Source organism: Gavia stellata, chromosome Z (genome assembly GCF_030936135.1).
Source record: "Gavia stellata isolate bGavSte3 chromosome Z, bGavSte3.hap2, whole genome shotgun sequence".
Taxonomy (NCBI): Eukaryota; Metazoa; Chordata; class Aves; order Gaviiformes; family Gaviidae; genus Gavia; species Gavia stellata.
In genome coordinates, this window is record NC_082637.1 from 13,297,699 (window position 1) to 13,319,170 (window position 21,472).

Genomic DNA, 21,472 nt, shown 5'->3' on the forward strand with positions numbered 1-21,472 from the left:
CCCAGGCACCCCAGCCCTGAAACATTAAATCTCCTGCTGTCTGCACAAGCAGGCACTTAGTGTTTTCAGTTCAATTCAAACTGTTCCAGAGATGAGAGATACTCCATGTACTCCTGCAGGTTGTTTGTTTTGCTGTTCCTTCTTTAAAATAGAAGTCACTCTGATCGAATGTATCTTTTTTCACGGCATGCATCTTTTAAACAGGTTAGTAGAGCCTGTTCATAGAAAGCAGAGGGATGGAGGGAGAACGATGCTCTTCCCTCTACATTGAATTGATCTCTGTTACTACAATTCAATGTGTGAACTTACCATCCTAAAAATAATAGTCTCTGTGTTTTGGAGAAACTAAGCAAATTAAGCTGAATAGTAACTGATGTGGTCAAATACAGGATAAACAAATACTGGAAAAATGTCAGCATCATTCTTTAAAAGACATGGAAGCTACAGAGCATGTACCAGGGGTTCTGCCAGCAAGCAAGGCTGCTTCCATTGGCCACAATGTTCTTCCAAAAAAAGATAGGCTATCCTTTGAGAATAAAACAGTGTCCTGGGCTTTTTTCCCCTCCCCTTTCCAAGTGGTTAAACAAAGGACTTCACTGTCAAAAGCCAAGACTAACAGTTTATGCTGTACACTTGCAGACAGAAAAGTTGAAGAAAATCCTCTGGCAGCATCAAGTTAATAATCAAAAAGCAAGACCATGTTTCAATAAATTCCTGTACTCAGACTAACCCTTAGGAAGAACAACAGATAACTATTGTCTGAAACAGCTTAATGGCATTAAATGAACTATGCCACCAAGCCATCATTCAAAAGACTTAAAAAACAGTTTTGCACAGATGATGTTGCTCTGCTCTGCTCCTTAAGCTCCCCTCACTCCTCTACTCAGTTCTCACAGCACCTAGCCTGTCTCTTCCCTCCCACCCCAGCCAATACAACCCCAGTTCCAATACAAAATTGCTCCATAAGCAAAATTTTCAGTTATAAGATTTATAACTCCTCTGCAGACAAGGATTTGGAGGCTTATGTACAACCCAAACTAATCCTAACTTCTGATCTGTGTGGAACTCATCTATCAAATCTTTTCAGTGCCAAAATGAAGGCAAAGCATATGACAACTTCTATATACCTAATGCTCCAATGAAGTATTCTCAGAGATCTATTGCAGTACCCTAAACCTTTCTTTCCGTAGTTATGTATTACAGCCTACTGCAGCAATCACTGATTTGCAGTCTGAATAAAGTCAACTACCCTGCTTCTAAATGACAGCAACCTGACCACCTCACCAGTCCAAGAAAAAGCAGTCCATCTATTCGTATTGTATCAGTCCCCTCTGTCCCTGTCTCTGTAGTCAGGAAAGGCTTCATTACATCACAGCTTTTTCATTCACAAACTTCACAAAACTTCTCCATTTTGCAGCTTACAAACAAACCAATACCTTGTGGCAGACTGCATGAAAACAAAGAGAAAGAAACAGGAGGAGATCTCTTCTTATTCTGTAGCAGGGAGGATAATTCCTTCTCTCCTGCATTATATCTCAGAGCACTGTCATGTTTTTAAGACAACCTGTTTAGAAAAACAAATCATATCCCCAAATCCTTAGTTTCCTCTCCTACAGGCACAAATTATTAGAAAAGTTATTTGTAAAGCTCAGGGACACTTCTTATTTATCATTTTTCTTACTTCTTATACAGATTTCAAATGATACAGTAAGACAGAAGCTTGCAACGTACAGTACTGTAATGCTACTTTCAAGATTAGCACTCAAGTTTTGCATGCAGCTAATGACTGAGTCATCTGGCAGTTGCCTAAGCAGCAGTGGAAGTGTACAGCACAAATACAAGTTTTAATTTACATCGTTTATCTCAATGATTTTTCTCCAAGTATCTGAAACCATTAAGGATACTGCATAACTACTGCATTAGTTATAAACTAATTCATGTAACAATTGCAAGAACACAGCAAAGTAACTGATGCTAAAGTATTACTGTATGTAGATAAGACAAATGACAAGCAGGTTGGAGCCTGGAGATTCATGTGGTTGTTGCCACAATAAATGTTGTAAGCACACTGCACAGGGCTTCTTCCAAGAGGTGACATGGTCCTTCCATTAAAAAAAAAGCTTGAAAAAGACTGCACAGGAGGTCTGCATCCTCTATTTATTCCCTCCCACACTAGTTCCTCTCTTTTGATTTTGCCTATACAACTAGTCTTTATATTCCTTGCCTGACGGACAGGTTAGTTCTGACTAAAAGATTACTACTACCACTACCCAACTTTGTGTGCTGACTTGAAAGCATCCAGGTGGTTCAACTTTTCCAAGCAAAAATCACCACTACATCTTAGCCTGGGCACACAAAGGGTTTCCCAAGCATAAGTCTTAGAAATGACTCACTTGTCTTAGCTTAAGTTTAAAAAACAAACAGAATCAGAGCTCAAATAAACAAAAGCAGACACTCTGTATGATGAATCTCAGCCCACAAGTTTAAAATATTTGATTCTGAAAACCAGTTCCTACAAGAGATATGGCAGGCAGCTCCCCATTGGGGACAAAGCTAGGGCTTAGGATACAAAATGGTCATGATCTGTAAAATAGAATTTGTTTCTAAAATTAAATGTGAACTGTAAATTGAAATTGTTTTGCTTTAAAGTGATCCCAAATGACATCACTCTGGGCCATCTGTGATACCATGTGGGGGTACCAGACTTCTGGCATTAAACTTAAAAGCATGAAGTGCTTGAGGTCTTGAAAAGGGGGAAAAGTCAACTTACTATCTTTAAAATTTATTTTTGCATCAAGTACTCCCCAAAGCCTGTGTAGTGAATATATTTAGCACAGAAAGCAAGAATTAACTCACTTTCTTTTTTGCTCTGCATTTCACTTACAACAAGAGCAATTGCTCTTTTACAATGCATAATGTAAACAGGAGATGACACTGACTTCTTTCTTTTTTCTACCCTTGTTGAAGAGCTGGCTACAACAGAAGTGAGATAACAAAATGTAACACACAAATCAAGAGTTAAGGCCTTTAGAGGAACCAATGATTGTTATATACCGTCACACAAAGGCCAAAAATGTAATGAAGGAAATGCTTTCTCTTCTCCATGCATTTTTTCACACTGATTACTTCATTTTGGTGACAGTCAGGCAGATTACTGCTTGACCAAAAGCAGACATTACCTGTAAAGGCTGATTGAGTCAGTTAAACATAGAAACATAAATGACAGTATATTACTTTGTAAATACATAAGGCACTCCCTTTGTTAGCCTGGAGTATCATGAACATAGTATTACCACCAGGAATAGTTCTGTCACATTAGAATGAATAACATCTGACAGGCAGTTTATATTCAAAAGCCTATTAGAGAAACTTAGCTAGTCTAAGTGATGAAATCTCAGGGAAGCTATGATCAACTTTTCCCAGCATCCAGGTACAGACAGTCTTTTTCTATCTCATTCTGCAGGATTTTGAAGGAATATACAAGAGGTAAAAAGTGAGAGGTAGAAAGAAAATAAGCAGCCTACACAAAGCCAAATACACAGCATGATCCCTGGTATCTCCTACTTAAAATTGTTGCTTACAGATGTTATTTCATGCATAAAAGAAACCTGGAAGACAGTAGGCAAGAACATTTCCTCATTCTTCACAGAAAAATCTAAACTAATTCCTCTTATTTATCCCAGCAGTCATCAGAACAAACAGAAAATCAGGGACTTATTTTAGATTTATGCCAAAATCGACATCAACATCAGATGTTCACGGCTTTTCAACTTCAGACTTATTTGTCTAACAAGTAGATATATCTTTATTTGATGAAAAATAACAAGGAAGAGTGTTCATATTAATTCTTATGGCTTCCCCTTATCCTCACCTACGCAGTGTCACAGAATATTCAATAGCTCCCCCCTAGCCATCAACTTTCTAGTTTCCCCCAGCTATCATTTCACACTTCTCTTCATGAGCAAGCAAGAAGCGCAAAGCAGGTCTATGACCAGAAATACAGTGGGGCTTAGTTGTTGTTTGCTTCTTTGATTTATCAATACATACTAAACAGCAGTAAAACTTCAGCAGCAGTTGTGACTGAGGATTAAAATTAAAAACTAAAATTAAAAATTTCTACATTCCACCTTTTTTCCCACCCCGGAAAAAAACCAACTACTCTTTAACCATTAACCTGAGAAAATCAGACAGAAACACACCCCTGCGTATTCTGCAGCTCTATTTGTACATAACTTGGGCCTTCTGTCATTTAGGTTATTATTCGTTCTCCCTACCAATGCTGTAGCTTTTCTAAAGTTTGGTGCAGACTCAGCTTGAAGGCCTCAAACATCAAAGAACGAGTGCAAGATCTGTACATTTTTGGTATGAAGTAAATCACATAAATGACTTTATTAAACAAAGGAACTCATTTTGTAATTAGGAGAGGCTAACTACCCTCTAGATACACTCTTCCTTTCCAGGATAGTGTATTTGTTTGTTTTCCCAAAAGACATGATGCTGGGTATTACTGCACCAATATTTAAGTTATTTTTACCTATGCTTCTACACAAAACACCTTGCTGTTGGTGCCTTGCACTCCACTTTCAGAACAACCAAATAAAAGTCTTTAAACGTTTTGGTAACTATCACAGAGAATCTAGAAATCTTAAATTTAAACCATGGGTTAGAGGGGGGATATTTTATGTTGAGGACAGCATTTGCATGGAGTGAGAATATTTTATTAAAAATAATAATGACTGCAATTCTTGTCATCCCAGAACTACTCAAGTCAAACTCACTGAATAGTTCTGTCTGGAGAAAAAAATGAAGGGTAGAAAGGATCAATGATGTGAAAAACATATCCCAGCAGTCATAAGGGGGATTTAAGTTTTCAGAAAGAAACCCAGATAGGTGGCTCCCGAGGTGTTTTGACTGAGATCTTCTCATTTTGCATATTCTCTTTTAACAAAATTTAAAACAAGCCTGGTGGAAGGAAAGTCATACACCACTGGAAAATAAAAGCCGCTTAGAAAGATGCAGAAAGCAAATAGGCAGAAATGCAGCAATATTTGTACCATTCAATCCACATGCTTGTACTTGTTCCATTGGGATCGCCCGTCTTCTCCTTAAAGCATTTTGAAGGATATTCGCCCCATAGATAATATGGGGATGGGGTGTTCCCTCCTTCTGTGGATGCTTTTTAATGGGCTCAATGAAGTAGTCTCCATGGGGCAGATGAAAATATCCCATCTGAAAATAAGCACAAAAGAGTTAATCTCTACTGTCCTATACTGGAAGTCAAAAATAAAATAGAGTCTTTTCATACCATCATCCCTGAGCTTTCCTTATAAGCCAGTCATTACACTGCAGAAATACAAAAACAACAGGTTTTCAGCATTTATTTTGCTGCACACATCAAGGTTGCTTTGTACCTCACAAAGGCATAACAGTCCAAAGCGGAATAGAAAACATACCTTCTTCCTAATAACCTGAAATTCTGTATATGAAGGCAAAGACTCCCACATTTGTACAAAGCCACTGAAAGGTCAAAAGTTAATTTGTCAAACATGATGCACTAGAAAGAGTTGTGTCTTGTTCTTCTGGTGTTTTGCATCCATTCCCCAGAGAACAAACTCTGAATAGAAGCCGTTTCATAACTGCAAAGTGTAATTCTGCTCCTAGCTGCAATTCCACAGTCAGATTACACAACCCATCAGATGGGCTGGACTGTGTGGTCCACCCTCAACTCAGACTACAAATCCACCCAGCCCCCAGGCTTCCAATGGAAGAAATAAGAAGCTTTTCATGAATTATAGCAACCTATTATAATCATAAAATAGACCTGCGTGACAAAGGCTGTAACATTTCTTATGCTAAAAATTCTCTATCAACCTCCCAGCTTTGCCTGAGCTACGTTTGATACCCATCTGGACTACACAGAATTAGTTTACACCTCCCTCTGCCATGATCTAAGAGACATATGCAACTGCGCATGGCCATGGTCCCTTGTGTCTCAGCATTTTTGCAGGGATTGCTGACATTGCAAAACCATTGTACAGCCCTTCCACTTCAACATATAGAGAGCAGTATTAAACCTAAAGCAAGGGATCTACTGACATCCCAGTCCCCCATACTGGGTATGTGACAGGAGATTGTGGTATCCCTTTCTTATGGCTTTGTTTCCTCTTCACTTTCTTGCTGTGGTCAGTGCAGCCTTCTTAACTTGCTTTGGAGCAGGAAAAAATGCAGCAACACTGTGTTCCTGCAGCTGCTGTATTCAAACTTACAAGGACAGACAAATTTAAAAACCCTTGTGAAACACTCCAAGGTCTTACAGTTTCCCTGGACAGTTGGGAAAGCCAGTATGAGGGTAAGGACAAGAAAGAAATCATATGAATGGAGGAAAAGCATTCTTAAAAAATAAGCAACCATGGGCTCTATGTACTAGGAGCCCAAAGGCAGCTCAGTGAAATCTCCACACAATGTGCTTCAAAGTCCCCTCTACCAGACACCTCCTGCCTCCACTCAGATTGCTACAGGCCCAGTACGTCCCACAGCAAGCTTGTACAAATAGATAACTGTGACTGTCATTTGTCAGAGTTTGCCCAACAGTTCTTAAAAGAAGCAGCTCTCTCCTTCCATTTTTCCAGTGCAAGTCAAAGTTTAAAACCCAGAGGTTGGTCTCGGTTGGAACTTGGATTCAGGACTCAAAGTCACGTACGTTTGCTCATCTGGGATTACAGTTACTGCTTATGTTTTTTGTCTCCTTTTTACAAAAAAAAGAAATTAAGACTTCTGATTCTTAAACATGAATTCCAAAAATGCTCAGGTTTCTTTTTAAATTATAAATCAAGACTATTTTTGATATAGGAGCTGAGACACACTGCAAAAGCAATAAATCACAGTTCAGATTGGATAAAGATGTCAGGCAAGCATGAATCTATAGACCAGGAATGCCTATACAGAGGCTAGACCAGGAAATCTGTAGACGTGGCTTTCCTCCTGCTGCTCAAGGAATCAAAGCACTGTCACAAATCTTTGCCCATTCCTTTTCATTCCACAGGATTCTATCTCCCCTGGATATTCTGAAAGTCTGGGTGATGTGACCTTCTTTTCCTGTTGTGTTTTTTAACCCAGTTGGAACCGGGAAGAATTAACCATCTTCGCTGCAGACCCTGATTTTATAGGGCAGGCTGATTAGTCATTGGGCTATTGTGTCAAAGTTGCATCTGTAAGAAGAAAGGCCAGGCAATCATATAAAAAATGAAGTAAGTTACTAGCAACCTCATTTCCCAAGCTCCCCCAGCAATGTTTGCATGTTGAAATTCAGCTCTCCATCCAAGCTCTGCAGAGTAGGAGAAAAAACAAAAATTCATCGTATTTCATACTGCACATGCACACATAGAGATGGCAGTAAAGGTTGTTCAGTGAGCCAGCAAACACTGGTTACTACAAAATCTGGCTTCAGACATACCCACTGATTTTTTTTTAATTATTGTTTTCTTAACATTATCTTTTTTCAGTATGGAATATCTATTTTCACAGTCTTACAGCTTTTTGCTATAACAACTCTATCCCAAGCCATCCCTGTTCCAATATAGCCACAACACCACCAACCAGCTGGCATTCTGTGGACAACATTTGGTAAGTTCACCAATATGACTGTACCATCCCACCCACCTGCGGTAGAAATCCTGGCAGTCTTCCTCTAGATCTGGGATGAAACCAGGAGTTGTCCCTCCTGCCCTCTGCAATAACTGCTTGCCTGCACTCGTTCGTGTACTGTTCTTGTAACTGTCACTGTAGCGCTTTCCAGGAATATGTGTGGCTACTTGACCCACATCTACTGCATGTGCTTCGTTCTTTACGTTGATAAATAACTGAATATGGACAGAAACACAGTTAGCAGCACTGTCCTTCTCTGTTGCAATTACTGCCTTCCTGCTTGTCTCCTCTTTGTTACATGAGGTAAGGTCCAAGAGAAGCCTCCTGCACTTAGTGCAGAAAAAGTGGAAATTTTTAATGTCCCTTAATTTCTGGAAGAGTCTGTGTGTCAGATATCCCATGAAGAAAGCTATCTATCTCAGGCGTGTGTAACTTCTCCATGATAGCCTTAACATTTGTTCTTTAAAATAGGTTGATAACAGCCAGAATTTTCATATTTGTAGGCTACAGATCACTGAATCTTGGGAAGATAAAGGATGCTCCCACACTCAACATCCAACCTGAAGTCACTGTAGAGCATGAAGAAGTCTGAGGACCTATTTTACCAAGGAGACACTCCAGACTTTGCAGAGTGTCATCAACTCACAGTTGAACTTGCCACAACAGCTCCTGACACCTTAGGACTATCAGAAAATCTCTACCTTTTGAAAAGCAACTAAGCCCGTAGAGTAGCAAAACTAAGCTGGAGCTAGAACTGCTGCCAGCTCAGAATAAAACAAGAACCCTAGGTGTATTTTCAGGTTATTCATAACTCTTCACAGTCGGCTTGGCAATACTGCTGGGCACCCCCACAGGCATTAGTGCAACAGTGCATGCCCACAAACAACTGATGGGATAGCATGGAAATATATAAATCAGCTTTGACACCAAAGAGAGTGCAACGGTACCTGTCAGCCAATCGACTGACCATTTCTGAACCATAGGCATGGCTTGTTGCAGTTTCTCTGGTTTTAGCTCTGACCTCATGACGACCAACAAAAAACCCTTTTAACCGCAGCCTAAAAAGTGGTTCTTGGGACAGGAGGATGCTTCCTTCACTTCTGTTGCTTCCTACAGGGTTGAAAAGTATCAGTATCATGAATTTAAGGCTACAAGTCAGGAGGCCAGTGTCCTGCATCAAACTCTCGGTTCAACCCAACAAAGCATTTGGGAACAAGGTATCCTTGCCTCTTTCCCATCCCCACCTACTTGTTCCTGCTATCAAATTATGGCCATGAGTCCCTCCACAGTGCAGTCTGAGGAGGGAGGAAGGAGAAGCAAGGATACATTGAGCCTGTATTGCCTCTAAAATCATTGTAACCTGAATGCTGCATCTTGATTTAATTTATGGAACAGACCTGACATTCACGATGAGACTGAATGTACATTCAGCACATGGGAATCGTCATTAAAAAACTAAGTTATAAATTATTACTGTTGTGCAAAATGTTGTCCTGTTTTCCTGCAGTCTACAGACTAAAGTCTAGCTCTACTCGCAGTAACTAAATATCTGCAAAGAAAAGGCGGGGGTGACATTGTGTTACTCTTCTTACACAAAAGATCCAGCAGAACATACAGTTTTCTAAGCACTACACTTCTAGATAAGGTGACAAAAATAATTTGGTCCAAAAGTTCTCATGTATCCTGAATTCTAGTAGTGATAGAATTTATTTAAACAAAACTACCTGCTCCGTCTGTAACAAATTTCCCAATAAAGTAAGATATTTATAAGCATTCTTGGCTTTCACTTGAACTTTGTGCTCTGGGAGTTTCTGAAAGAGGTTGTAATCTGGATGAAACCATCATCGCTACAATATGAAATAAGAGAAATGCCATTACATCTTCCATGGCATTTTAGTCCTATCTGCACTCTCCCCAGTAAAGAGAGCTGCCTCGATGTGTTCCCTGCTACAGAACAGAGACAGGATATTGTAAACCAGTCCAGATAGTCTCTCTCTGAAGGTGTCAGCCAGTGTGTTACCAAACGTCCCTGAGCACTCCCTCTTCCCTGACAGTTTCAACAGATGAGTATTCTCTACCCATGCTGCTAGCCTGAAATCACTGCATACATTGCCCTAATTTATCTTGCAACCGCAGTTCTCACAGTGCTACAGCATGTGGAGAAACTCAGCTGGAAGAGAAGATGAAAACAGAAAAAGTAAAAATTATCTGAATAGATTCTCTGGTCTGTATTACTACTCCCAGCCAAGAGGAGATAAGGGTTCTTGAGACTAGTGTCTTAAATACAGCTCTCTAAATGTGGTACAGAAAAGTTTTATGTCCTGTGTTGTCTGAAGTACCATAAGCCAAAGCAAATTTAGGGAGGCTCAGGAACTGCAGACCTTTCTGCACAGGTGTATTACGCTTATGATTGCAAAAGTAACTGAAGAGCGATACCAAAAATGTGCATTACTCCATATCCTCTAAAAATCTGTAAAACATTATGACATGCTCAACTTTTATTATCTGCAAATGGCTGCACTGTGTGGCTAAACTCACCAGATATAAGATAACACAACGTTTAGCTCATGCAAAAGATCACTTCTGGAACCTGCCTCAAAACTTTCCCCTAATTCTAGTACCGTCTAATTTTTTGAATGTCTAAAAACATCTGCCAGTTCCACTTTTGCACTAGAACAAGAAGCGGACCTGTTACCCTCCAGGAGAAAAGTACTTCTCATGGCTATTCCCAGAAGTAACTGGAAGATAAGTTAGACATTTGTATATCTTCTAAATCAAAATCATTTATCCTTGCTTTGTTTATCCTGAAACTATTTTATTTTTGACTGATTGGCTGTCAGGTAGAAACCATGATTTTCATTCCTGTCCAGAATCATAAAGAAGAGCACACACAAGTTATACTTTAAGTTACAAATTACACCATCTATGAGTTGGAAGTATAAAGACCTTATACATTAGCACTAGCGAATAAAATTACTGTGTTTTTAACCCTGAGAAATGTGGTTCTCTCAGAAATAGTCCATTACTGTAAAAAAATAAATATTTCAAATTTCAAATGCTCATCTACTGGGGGAAAAAATATTTTTTATGAATTCAATTTCCTGCTCTGTCTTACAGAGAAATGTGTTCCAGAGATACCTGTATAAATTCATGGGTAAAGCCAGTTAAGGAAATCAGAGTGGGAAATGCACCATGCCCACCAGTGCTGCTTGGGATGAAGTGACTATAAAAGTCTGCTTCCAGCACACAGACATGCTTTCCAACAGCTTCCAGAGACTTTCAGCACTTATTGAACTCACCCTTTGCACTTGCACTTTCATCCTGCACAGGCTATACACAGAGAAATGAAATGCTGAGACCAACTGGAAGGAAACACCACCAATCTTCAGACTAAACTTAACTCAAAGCACTCAGAAACGGCAAAATTCCCTTTGCTGATTAAGTACTACTTTAGTTTTGCTCTTTATATCTGTTCTTTTCTGACTCACAAATATAATAGCAAGAATTTTTCATTTAAAGTCCATCAGATTTCAAGCTATGTATACATACAACATATGCTTTTTATTTTTAGCAGTTCATAGCATCACCCGCTTTTGAGTGTATTCACATGGCCTCAGAATACACAAAGGAGTGCCATTATGAAAGCCTCATCGGAAGTAAGCCAGCCTTATTTATGCTCATTACAGAGTTTAGTTTTCACCACAGAAAAAACGACTGCAGCCAAGTTTTCCTCATTTAAACTTTTTTATGAAAAGCTACTGTATAAAATAGTAATAGAAATGGCCAGAAAATAGGGGATGGGGGAGTGCATGTGTCTGTGTGTCTGTTGGGTGCGTGGGTCTGTGTCTGTGTGGTGTGATGTGGGGGGGTGAGGGGGGTGGTGGTGGTGTGTTTGTTTGTTTCCCTCAATGCCGGTAGGGGAAAAATCTAAAAATCTACCACATAATTTTTTTCTACATTGTTGTTCTCCCCTCCTTCAAATCTCCCCCTTCACCCCCAAATTCTGAATGTTTCCCAGACTGTATTTGGAAGTGCTGCTACATTACTTAATGGGATTTTTAGTTCAAGTGCCTCATTAGTTTGACACAAACAGCTCCCTAGACACGATGCACCTCCCACAACGCATGTCACTCGCCAGAAGGACATGGTGATCCTGGGACACTTCTGACTCAAAGTTTTCAACCAACTTTTTTGATTTTCAGTAGAAATGTACACTTTCCAGTGGAAAGCAGATATTTTTCACATATTTCTTTTGGTCAAAAGTTCAGGGGTTTTGTCAAAATACATTTTCTGGCAGAATTTTTTCGATCACTTCCACGTGGGAAGCTGAAGCCAAGTCCTGTGGGAAGGGAAAAGAGCAGCTTTAGCCTTGGCTAAGGTTTTGCAGTTGCAATGTTATCCCAGGCAGAAGAGGCTGGAATTAGTGGGCGTATGTCCACAGAAAAAGTGAGGGAAAAAACCAAGAATTTGTAGTCTAAAGCTATATAACTGAGTATGTTGACAATAATGCCAAAAAGTAACATCTGTAGTGAGAACAGTGTGTAACTCACTGAAAACAGATGGCAGTATTTCTGACAATAGGGCAGTGACAGACTCTGAAAACACGGTGAGTTTTTAGAAGTGACGTGAAACAAAAACAAGAAGACAAGACGCTGGTTTTACCTTCAAGTACTTTGCTTCAGCTGCTTATTACAACTGTAATGCATGGTAAAAGAAATTCAGTTTGAATAAAAGAACTTTCTAATTAAAGAAAAAATTGTGCCATAGGAAACATGCGTTACAGAGAACTTCAGCCACATATAATCGAAACTGAACTGGGGAAGTAAATTATCTCTAAATATTACAGATGCTGAGTTTATTTTCCTTTTTCAGTTTATGAATTAATTGCTTTCCATGTGTTATTCTTTTTGCCAAGACTCTTTCTCTTTTTGTCATCTGTTCCTATCTCAGCCAGAACACAAACCCCGTGACATGAGGCTCCAGGTAAAATTTTCTCCTCTGTCCTCAGCTTGAGCTACAAAAAATGGACTTGTCATGCCATTGCTCAGGCAGAAAGGAGGAGGTTGATTATTTGTTAGGTACTGAGAAAATTGACAAAAGACTTCTATGAACATTGCCCACAGAAAAGGACAACATTCTAGCTCTTATTATAAAGTTATACAGAAAAAAAAAGATGCTTTCAGCAGTATTTGTTGAAAAAGGTGCTACGACACTGGAACACAGCCTTATAGTTTTAACACAGCTTTGGTCCAAAATTACAATAGCTTATTTTTAAGATGACAAGGTGAGTGAAAGAACAGGACACTATCCTATCACAAGATTATATACTCTTTCGTCACACTTGCTACCTTGTGTATTCTAGAAGCTGCCAGAAAACTCAGAAAGTTCAATCAGACAGAAAAGAGAGGGAAAAAATATCAAAGCAAATCCAAATTTACAGCAAGGTGGACTTTTGTGGCAGAAATAAGGTATCAGAGGAGAAAGAAGTGTCTGATATCCTCCAGCTCTCAGGTTCACTACTTCTGAAATAAGGGTCTCCCTGGCTGAGGACATACCCTCAGCAAACGAGAAAAGTCAAGTTTCTATGTTCATGTCAAACAGCTACCATACAACCACTTACAATGCGTGATCATTCAGCTGAGAGACTTGACAGAGAATCATTACTCCAGGTTATGGCATAAGCTTACTGGTGACCACATTCAACTCCATTTTTTCTTTTCACTGCACTTGAGAAGGACAGATTCATTCCTCTTCCCACAGTTTAGCAGAGATGGGGACTTGGATGAAGGTTATCTAGGATATGTTTTAAGAAGCTAAGGCATTAAAAATCCACCCTTTATGAAAATGGGTAAGAAAAACAAACATTCCAAATCCTGTGTTCGTTTGCTGCTCTGCTGTGCCCCTGAAACAGCTCATTAAGCTATACTGATCGCCAGGAATAATTTATATGGATCTCCAACTCACTGTGAGCTTTGCATCTCTAACAGAATCTGAAGTGCCCCGGCTACATTTATTTATACTTGAGGAAATTATCTGTAAAATTAATCTTCTGTGGGGATTTGAGCATGCTCACATGAAAAAATACAACTTGGAACACATGATTTTAAAAGACATCTTTGTTCATACTTCAGGTCATGGCATCCTCCTCTATCAATCTTTACTGTCCATCCTAAAAACATTTATTACTTCTTCCAACCGCTTTCTGATTATCCTTAGAAGAAACACTCCAAGTATCTTATTCATACATTCACTTGTGGGTGCCCTCTTGGTCGCGGCTATATTTGCATCGTAGAAATAGCCCATCTTACTTCTTTTCTTATGATAGAAGATCCACGAACAAAAGATGGTAACTGCGCCTGTGAAGCTGCTTAAAGCCTCGCCTCGTTAGTCTCTCTACAGGCTTCTGCTTTGAGATCTCCAGCAGTTCATGAGGAACATGAAGCTGTGTTCACATAGCTTCTACATCTCAAACTGTATCACAGTGCCCAGCAGCAGTGACTTCATGTTGTCCAATACCCAGAAAGCCTTTCAGTTTTCTTCCACATTCTCATTTTCTACTTTTTGAAATATGTCCCATTTGATTTTCTTAAGCCAGAACTGTCCTCCTTTACTGCATCTAGAGCTCAGACACACCATTAAATTCCAACAGGGTAAAAATTTATTGTCCATGAGAGGAGATTTAGTAACTAGCCATTTTTATAGTCTTAAAATACAGCAAAGATGGCATTTAATAAATTTTACACAACTCCCAGTGCTGGTTATATTACATTGAAACAAGCCTGTGTTTGCCACAGGCTGAGCATCCAGCAGGGAGACTGCATGGCACAGCCGACTCTTAATTCATTAACTCAAGCACAATTCGAACCCTTATTCTATTTACCAGTGTGATTTCCACACTGCAGTTGACAGATGGACTACCAAGGGCTCCCTGAAGTCCAGAGCACTCCTGAGATCTGGGGTACCTTTCACCAACATTTGTTTTGTCGTTCAATTGCTGACAAGTCCATTGTGTCTTTGGAGAAGACAACATTGCAGTCCTTTGGGCTGCCTCGTCTGCCCAAAGCCAGTGAGGTGACACCCCACTAGGACAGGTTGAGTGGATAGTGCATAGTCCGTGCCCTGAGCCCATGCAAACAGCAAGCTACATCACTCCTGAGGATAAAGCACACCCAGAAGTTTTTCCTCCTGCAAAAATCATCTAGGTCATATGGGGCAATCCATCAAGCAAGGACTATGAAAAAGTAGCCAATATAGCCTCTACCTCAGGGTGACTCTAATAGCAAGTTAAATCTAAATCCAGTAAGCTTTGCTATCCAGCCTAAAGGACACTCTTTACTGAACAATAACACTATTTTTCTGAGTCTTTGACTCTTCCTCTTACCCATGCTTTCTCCCTCCCCCTTCTCCCGTTTTTGTACTAGAAGCTTTAATAGCAACATGTGCTGCAAAAAAAAAAAAAAAAAAAAAAAAAAAAAGAGCTGTTTCTCCAGGTGCAAGAGGCTTACTTTGACTATAGGCACAAGACGGTGAGACTCTTGCAAGTTTTGACTTCATTTGGGATCCAAAAACAACTTGGCAAGCGTCACTTCTCTGAGACAGAACAAGAAGTTTGCCCAATTCCTCCAAAAACGACCTTTAGTTTGGAAGAGTAGGAAGGAGCAACAGCTGTTTTATTCCTGGAAAATACTCTTTGAACATCTAATTAATATCTTTCTAATTAAACTTGTTCAGAAAACACTGTATCCAGGGGGCTTACACTGTACAAATAGGGTTTTTTCCATCTCATTAATATCAGAACAGCCTCTCATGAAAATGAAAATAAACACCATGAAAATGGTTTGAACTACCCAGCATCTGAAATCCCCTCTGAGACTTTTGATAGCAGGATGAGAAGTTCTAAAGCTTTGACTTGGAAGACAGTAAACTTTTACAGTTTGCAAAGCAGATCAAGTTTGACGATTTAAAGCCTATATAACACTGAAGAGTAAAGATTTAAACACCGGATTGGTAAGAGGCTCCTTGCCTAAACTGTGCTTTCTATTAACAATAAAAACACAAACAAGAGGATCCACAGAGCAGATATGATCTCTAATCCTGGAGGCGGAAAGAACCATGGCTGATTTGGCTTTCTGCTCACTTACATTCTAAAACTAATTTGAAGCATGAAGCACGACAATGTTAATACTGTGAGCTCAAACTTTATTAGAGAATAACTAAATGCAAATATTTGATCAAATGACAAATGGTATTGTTTCTATTGACAAGTATTGTTTGTGTTACTGTGACCCACAGGAACCCTAGTCAACAGCCAGAAAAGCAGAGATACGAATGATGACAGCTGCCACAACGTGTGCAGATAGATGGAAGAGAGCACAATTATCCCATTTTCCAGTGGATAAAAGCCTGGCAGGAGTTTTACTCTCCTCAACAGCAGAGCAAGGCAAGGTCACAGCCCAACTTCTTCCACTTCACAGAAATCATTTTGCTTGAAGAAACAGAAGTCTGTGGGGAAAAGCAACATCAGACTGGACTACACTGACCCATCTGCTTGACACTCTTCTTCTAGCTTTATTTTGTCCAGCCCAAAAGCAAGCAGAGATGTCAGGAGCACACAGCATATGTTAGGTCTGCAGTTGTGATCATAGGTGTGTTGGGGGAGAAGGCTTCTGCCTCTCTTTTCTCCAAATTCATGAAGCCTCTGGCTGCGCACCACAGATGGGACTTATGAATGAATTTCAGCGTGCCTAAGAAGGGTCATGCCACCACTTATCATTAAAGTGTCACATCAAGGTGACTGAAAAGGCAGCCCATACTGATGCCCTCAGTCTCTTCACTTACTATTTATGCTTCCAACGCTTTTCTAAAAGGTGACTTCCCCACACCGAAGGACAACCTCAGAGCAGCACTGTGACATGGAGTTTCAGATCAGTGCCTACAGGAGGAATCACGGCTTCTGCTCAACAGCTGCAGCTTGAAACACACTGCCCTTGTTTCCGTGGGTGGTATGAGAAAACAGCTGCTCCATTTGCTCTGCACAGCCTTGCAACAGGCTGCAAGCCATGGTCAAGCTGCAGCTTGCTGTGCTATCACTGAGAAGGAATGAAGGGGGAGGGAGCTTATCAAAACCAAACACCTTACAAAACAGGAAAATTCAGTCCTTAGTTGAGGGCGGCTGTGGCACATTAAGATATCAGTGTCAAGTGAGTGACACACTACACTGAAAAGGTTATTTTGCATCACAATCAGTGGCTGTGTTGAAAAAGGATTGAGAGTGAGAAATGAGATGTGGAAGGAGAAGGGAGAAGAAATTAAATGAAACCATAAGAACAAGGTTCAAACCGAGTCCCAGAACTTGGAGGACAAAGTGCAGTGTCTAGTACATAGCTGATGCTTAGCACATGGCAGTCTGGGAACGAGCACGATGATAACTGGCAATCACAACAGAAGTGCTAAAATTCTGCTGGCCTGAGGCAAATCACATGCCACTCATTTATAGAATCATAGAATGGTTTGGGTTGGAAGGGACCTTAAGGATCATCTAGTTCCAACCTCCTGTTATTTGACCTTCCCTGTTATTTCTGTCTGCCTGAGAAAGGAGAACAAAGTGATTTTATGACTGCATCTGGTACACCACTATAAATGTTTTTACAAATCTAGTACAAGTCACAGCTCCCATGCATACCAAAGCTGAAGGCTGATCAGATTCAGCATTGGGTTCAGGTCCATTTAAAAGCATAAAGCACTTAAGTTAGCTCTGAACTTGATTTAAATCCCACCTTGAAGCTTGAATTCTTGACTGAAACCCATTTCTGTTGATATGAGGTACAGTGTACAAACTGATATATCATCAAAATTACCTGCATCTGTGAGAAGCTACAGCTTGCAGGCAGAAAATTATCAACTCTCTCAGAGATGCAGAGACATGACCTATACTTTGAAATTCAAGTTGTGCAAAAAAAACCCCAATAAGAACAAAAGCCTGCAAGCCAAACAAATACTCCTCAATCTACTACAGTCAAGGTGAAGTTTCAGCTCAAAATTTGGCAGCACGTATACCCAGTAAGAACCAAATCAAATTTGTTACAAAACTAATAACTGAGTAAACTACTTATCCTAAGACTAGCATAAAATCTCTGCTAATTCCAAGGTCCCACCTGCTAGGAGCTAAATCTGATGAAATGCCAACTACCTCCTCTAAGGTGCTGAATACTTTAAGGTCCTCCTGAAGCTGGTGGGAAATCAGCAAGTTCAACAATCTCCAGAGCAAGGCCCTTTATAATAAGCACCTGAGAAGGCTGGAAGAGAGACAACATCGGGAAGCAGCAAGCAGCACAAAGGAACCGGAGAGTTTGCCTGTTTGCTTTCTGTCCTAGCGCAAGAGGTAGGGAGCTTCAAAAGAAAATGGCAGGCAGTAGAAGATTTTTTCACTCAAGACATACTTAAGCCGAAGGTGCATTTGCCACAGAAAATTGCAAATCAGAACTGTTTTAGAGAAGTTCCAGAAGTGACTGGATAAATCCAAGTAGGGAAGACTAGTCCTGCATTTTTAAATAGAAAAATATCACCTACAGCTCAGAAAAAGAAAGCATGTCAACATGTCCCTATTTTCCAGCCCCGTTCTTACACCTCTCCTCAGGAATCTGCTGTTGACCATTATTTCCTTCTGAAAGTCAGCAGCATACTCAACAAAGCCAATGGTCTGGCAAATAAACACCCTCCATCAACATGATGTCACAATCTGCTGCTCAGGTGCTGCCTTTGTAGGAGCTTTTTCAATACAAAAAGAGGCTTTCTTGGTTGCTTTTGCAGCCTTAAGGGCTTGTTCCGATTGTCCCTTTCATGCTCCAGGTTTCTATTTTCTTTTAGCCATAACATCAGTCCAGAATGCCCTTCTTTCTATCTCTTTAGACTTGCCCTTCTTGTCCCAGACTGACAGTGGGGCAGGCTGGACTTTTGGGCTGACCTTGTACTGCCACAGGTCTTAATTCTTCATGCAAGCAGCAAACACTTCCTTTAAAAAGTGCCCCTGTTCCAAACCGTTCCTGGAGATATACTTTTGTCTGCTTGCACACAAGAAAATGTCTTAGTTGTGCAGCTCACCCATGGAGATTAAAGGGATAGATTTCAGTCTAAAAATAAATAATTTAGGATTCTGATTTTTAAGTGTTTTGATATGCCTGTGTTTGTTTCTTTTGTAGAATATTTCTATAAAAATGTAGGGTTTGCCTGTTGAAAAAGCTATTGTTTTTATTTGAAACTGAGAAGAATTAGACTCTCCATCAAAATAATTCTTTGTTTGACTGCAAAGAGATTGCTTTTGTGATTTTGGAAATACAATACTGTTTGTAATAAAAGCGTTTCATTTTGTCTTGCTTAAAAGCAGCAGTCAGCCTTTTAGGTTTGATTGTGGTATACCATAGCAAAAAAAAGACAACACAGAGAAGAATTGCAGTAAAACTTTCTTTGGAACCAGGCAGGTGAGGAAAAGTATTTTGCTATAGTAAAATGACTCATTTTCTTTCTGTTAAAGCTCTGCTGTCACCTCTTCTTTTGTTTACAGGCTGTTGAAGTTTTGTCTTCAAAACTGGCATGTTTTGAAATCCTCATAACATACCTTTCAGAAATTCAGAAATAATGAAAATCCCTTTTAACCTAAAAGGCACAGATGTTTAGCATTTCTAAGAATTCAGCAGATTGTTTCTTTAGTATGTGTAATATGCAAAACTGATACAGTGATATGTAGGAAAATATGCAAAAGAACAAGAAAATACTTTTTGTACAGATCAGACAGATGTTGTCCACAAATGAAACACCTTCCTGAAGACATGCTGATAGTTCTGTAGAATAAAATGTTTTATTGAAAAAGTAAAAGTTTACTCAACCTAAAAGATACTTAGTATCTTCAGCTTCTACTCAGCATTATTCTTGGTAGTCTGAGAATATCGAAAATTCAAAAACTTGATAACAATAGAAAGAAACAGAAGATAATAAAGACTAGATCATATACAGTCCTGACAGAACTCCAGTAGACTTGAAGAGTTCTTTAAAAGAGAGGTATATTTGACCCATAAACCTCTAACAGACTTATGTGGTCAGAGGACTGTTTAGAAACAAATTTAGGAAGGAAGTCAGGACTGAATCATCAATAATTCAGAATTCACCCCTCACAAAGGTGAACTTACAAAAATAGTACATACAATAAGCAATTCATTCTGCTCTCACTGTTAGCCAAAGTTGCACAGCCAAATACCAGAATTTTACTGCAGAAATCTTTACAACTGAGAGATGAGGCTGTGGCTTTTTGAGAGAGACATTTTCAAAACCAGGATTTTTGTACAGGATGATCCCATATCATGACAGAGGCACTGAAGCATCAGTAATGGAAATGCTATCATTGAAAAACAATGGTTTTGCACTAGCCAAGCAAAAGCTGTATTTGTTCATCCCCAAAACAATTCAGGCGAGATTTCCTCTAGTTGATACGTTTCTTTGTCAGTGCTAGGTCTTTTTTCCTTCTTCCCTCTGACAACAAAAAACAGAAAACAAACACTGAACCAAATACATCCCTGGCTCAACCTCACTGATTTATTTGCAGCAGGAATGGATCTGACAGCCTACATCACAAAAAACTATGTGCAGATTCCAAAGGCAATGAATAATCCCCTCTAGGCTCAGATGCAAAACACATGCATTGTTCCCATCCCTTCTTTTGCTACTTCAAAATATGCTTGACTTTACTTTATGCTCAGTACTCAACACATGGTGGCACTTACAGATCCCCAACAGGCATTTTGTAAGACACGACTTTCAAGTTAGGTTCTCCCAGAGTTGAGCTGGAAAAGCAGAGGTGGTTTAGCAGAACTGGCTGTTAAAAATAATTTTCAGCAGGCTCCTTTCCCCAGCGCTGCTAGCTGTTTTCCAAGAGCTACACCGCCTACTCCTAGTCCAGGTTACACGTTCCATTTCCTTCCACAGACTGGCTCATCCCGCCAAAAATCGTTGTTTGGCAGCACATCTCTGGATTCTAACCAATTTTCTATAAAACAAACACCAAGACTTGTATGTGCCTTGTTACAACTTCAAGCGGTCTGCCGAGTGCTGCTGAGACAGCAACAGCTGCCCTTCCGCTGTGACAGGCCATCCAGTGTCCAGCAACCCTCCTCCATAGGCTCTACACTTCCCTATGAAGTTACTGCCCAAACTGTCCAAAACTCTGTGTTTAGTTTCCCCACGTAAACTGATCTGATTAATTTGGCACAGCCTTTGATTACCTTTCACTGAGAAGCATTTGAGAAAATTTAAAGATAAGAGCTGTGCGCAGTTACTGAACAAGCTCTATTTTTATCTTCAGTCTCCTTCGTTTTCAGACAGGCTTTTCAGAAGGGTTTTTCCCATAGCTCAAGTCTCAGCAATTATTTTGTGAAGCTCCAGGGAATCTGTTCGGATTTTCTTGTCTGCTGTCCTTAAACAATAATTCTACTAATTCAGGATGACTGTAACACAGATGCAAAAATGAAAGATTAGCTCTAGCTCCAGTGTTTTAAATCATGTCCAGCTCTCAGCCACAGCAGTGGAAAGTGCAGAAAGCAAGCAAATGAAGGATAAGCAAAGGATGCAGTCACACACACGCACGCATGCATACACACACACACAGAGTAAAATCAAGAACACATGAAACACAAGAATTGTAACCAAGACCTCAGCTGGATCCCTGCAATTATAGACAATAAGGTTGGAGCAATTGTGCACTACAGCTAGACTAGAACTGAGAGGAGAACTCGTAGCACAGGAATTTTTAATTAATCCTCAACTTGCAACAAGCCAGCTA

At 39.8% G+C, this 21,472-nt stretch overlaps 1 protein-coding gene across 1 annotated transcript in view; it reads right to left on the minus strand.

Moving 5' to 3' along the window:
- The window catches only part of ADAMTS12 (ADAM metallopeptidase with thrombospondin type 1 motif 12), a 172,742-nt gene that overhangs the window by 100,498 nt on the left and 50,772 nt on the right, over positions 1 to 21,472 (minus strand). Inside the window, exon 3 of the mRNA XM_059833625.1 lies at positions 5,055 to 5,229. Coding sequence (XP_059689608.1) covers positions 5,055 to 5,229 — 175 coding nt within the window. The remainder of the gene's footprint in view (positions 1 to 5,054; positions 5,230 to 21,472) is intronic.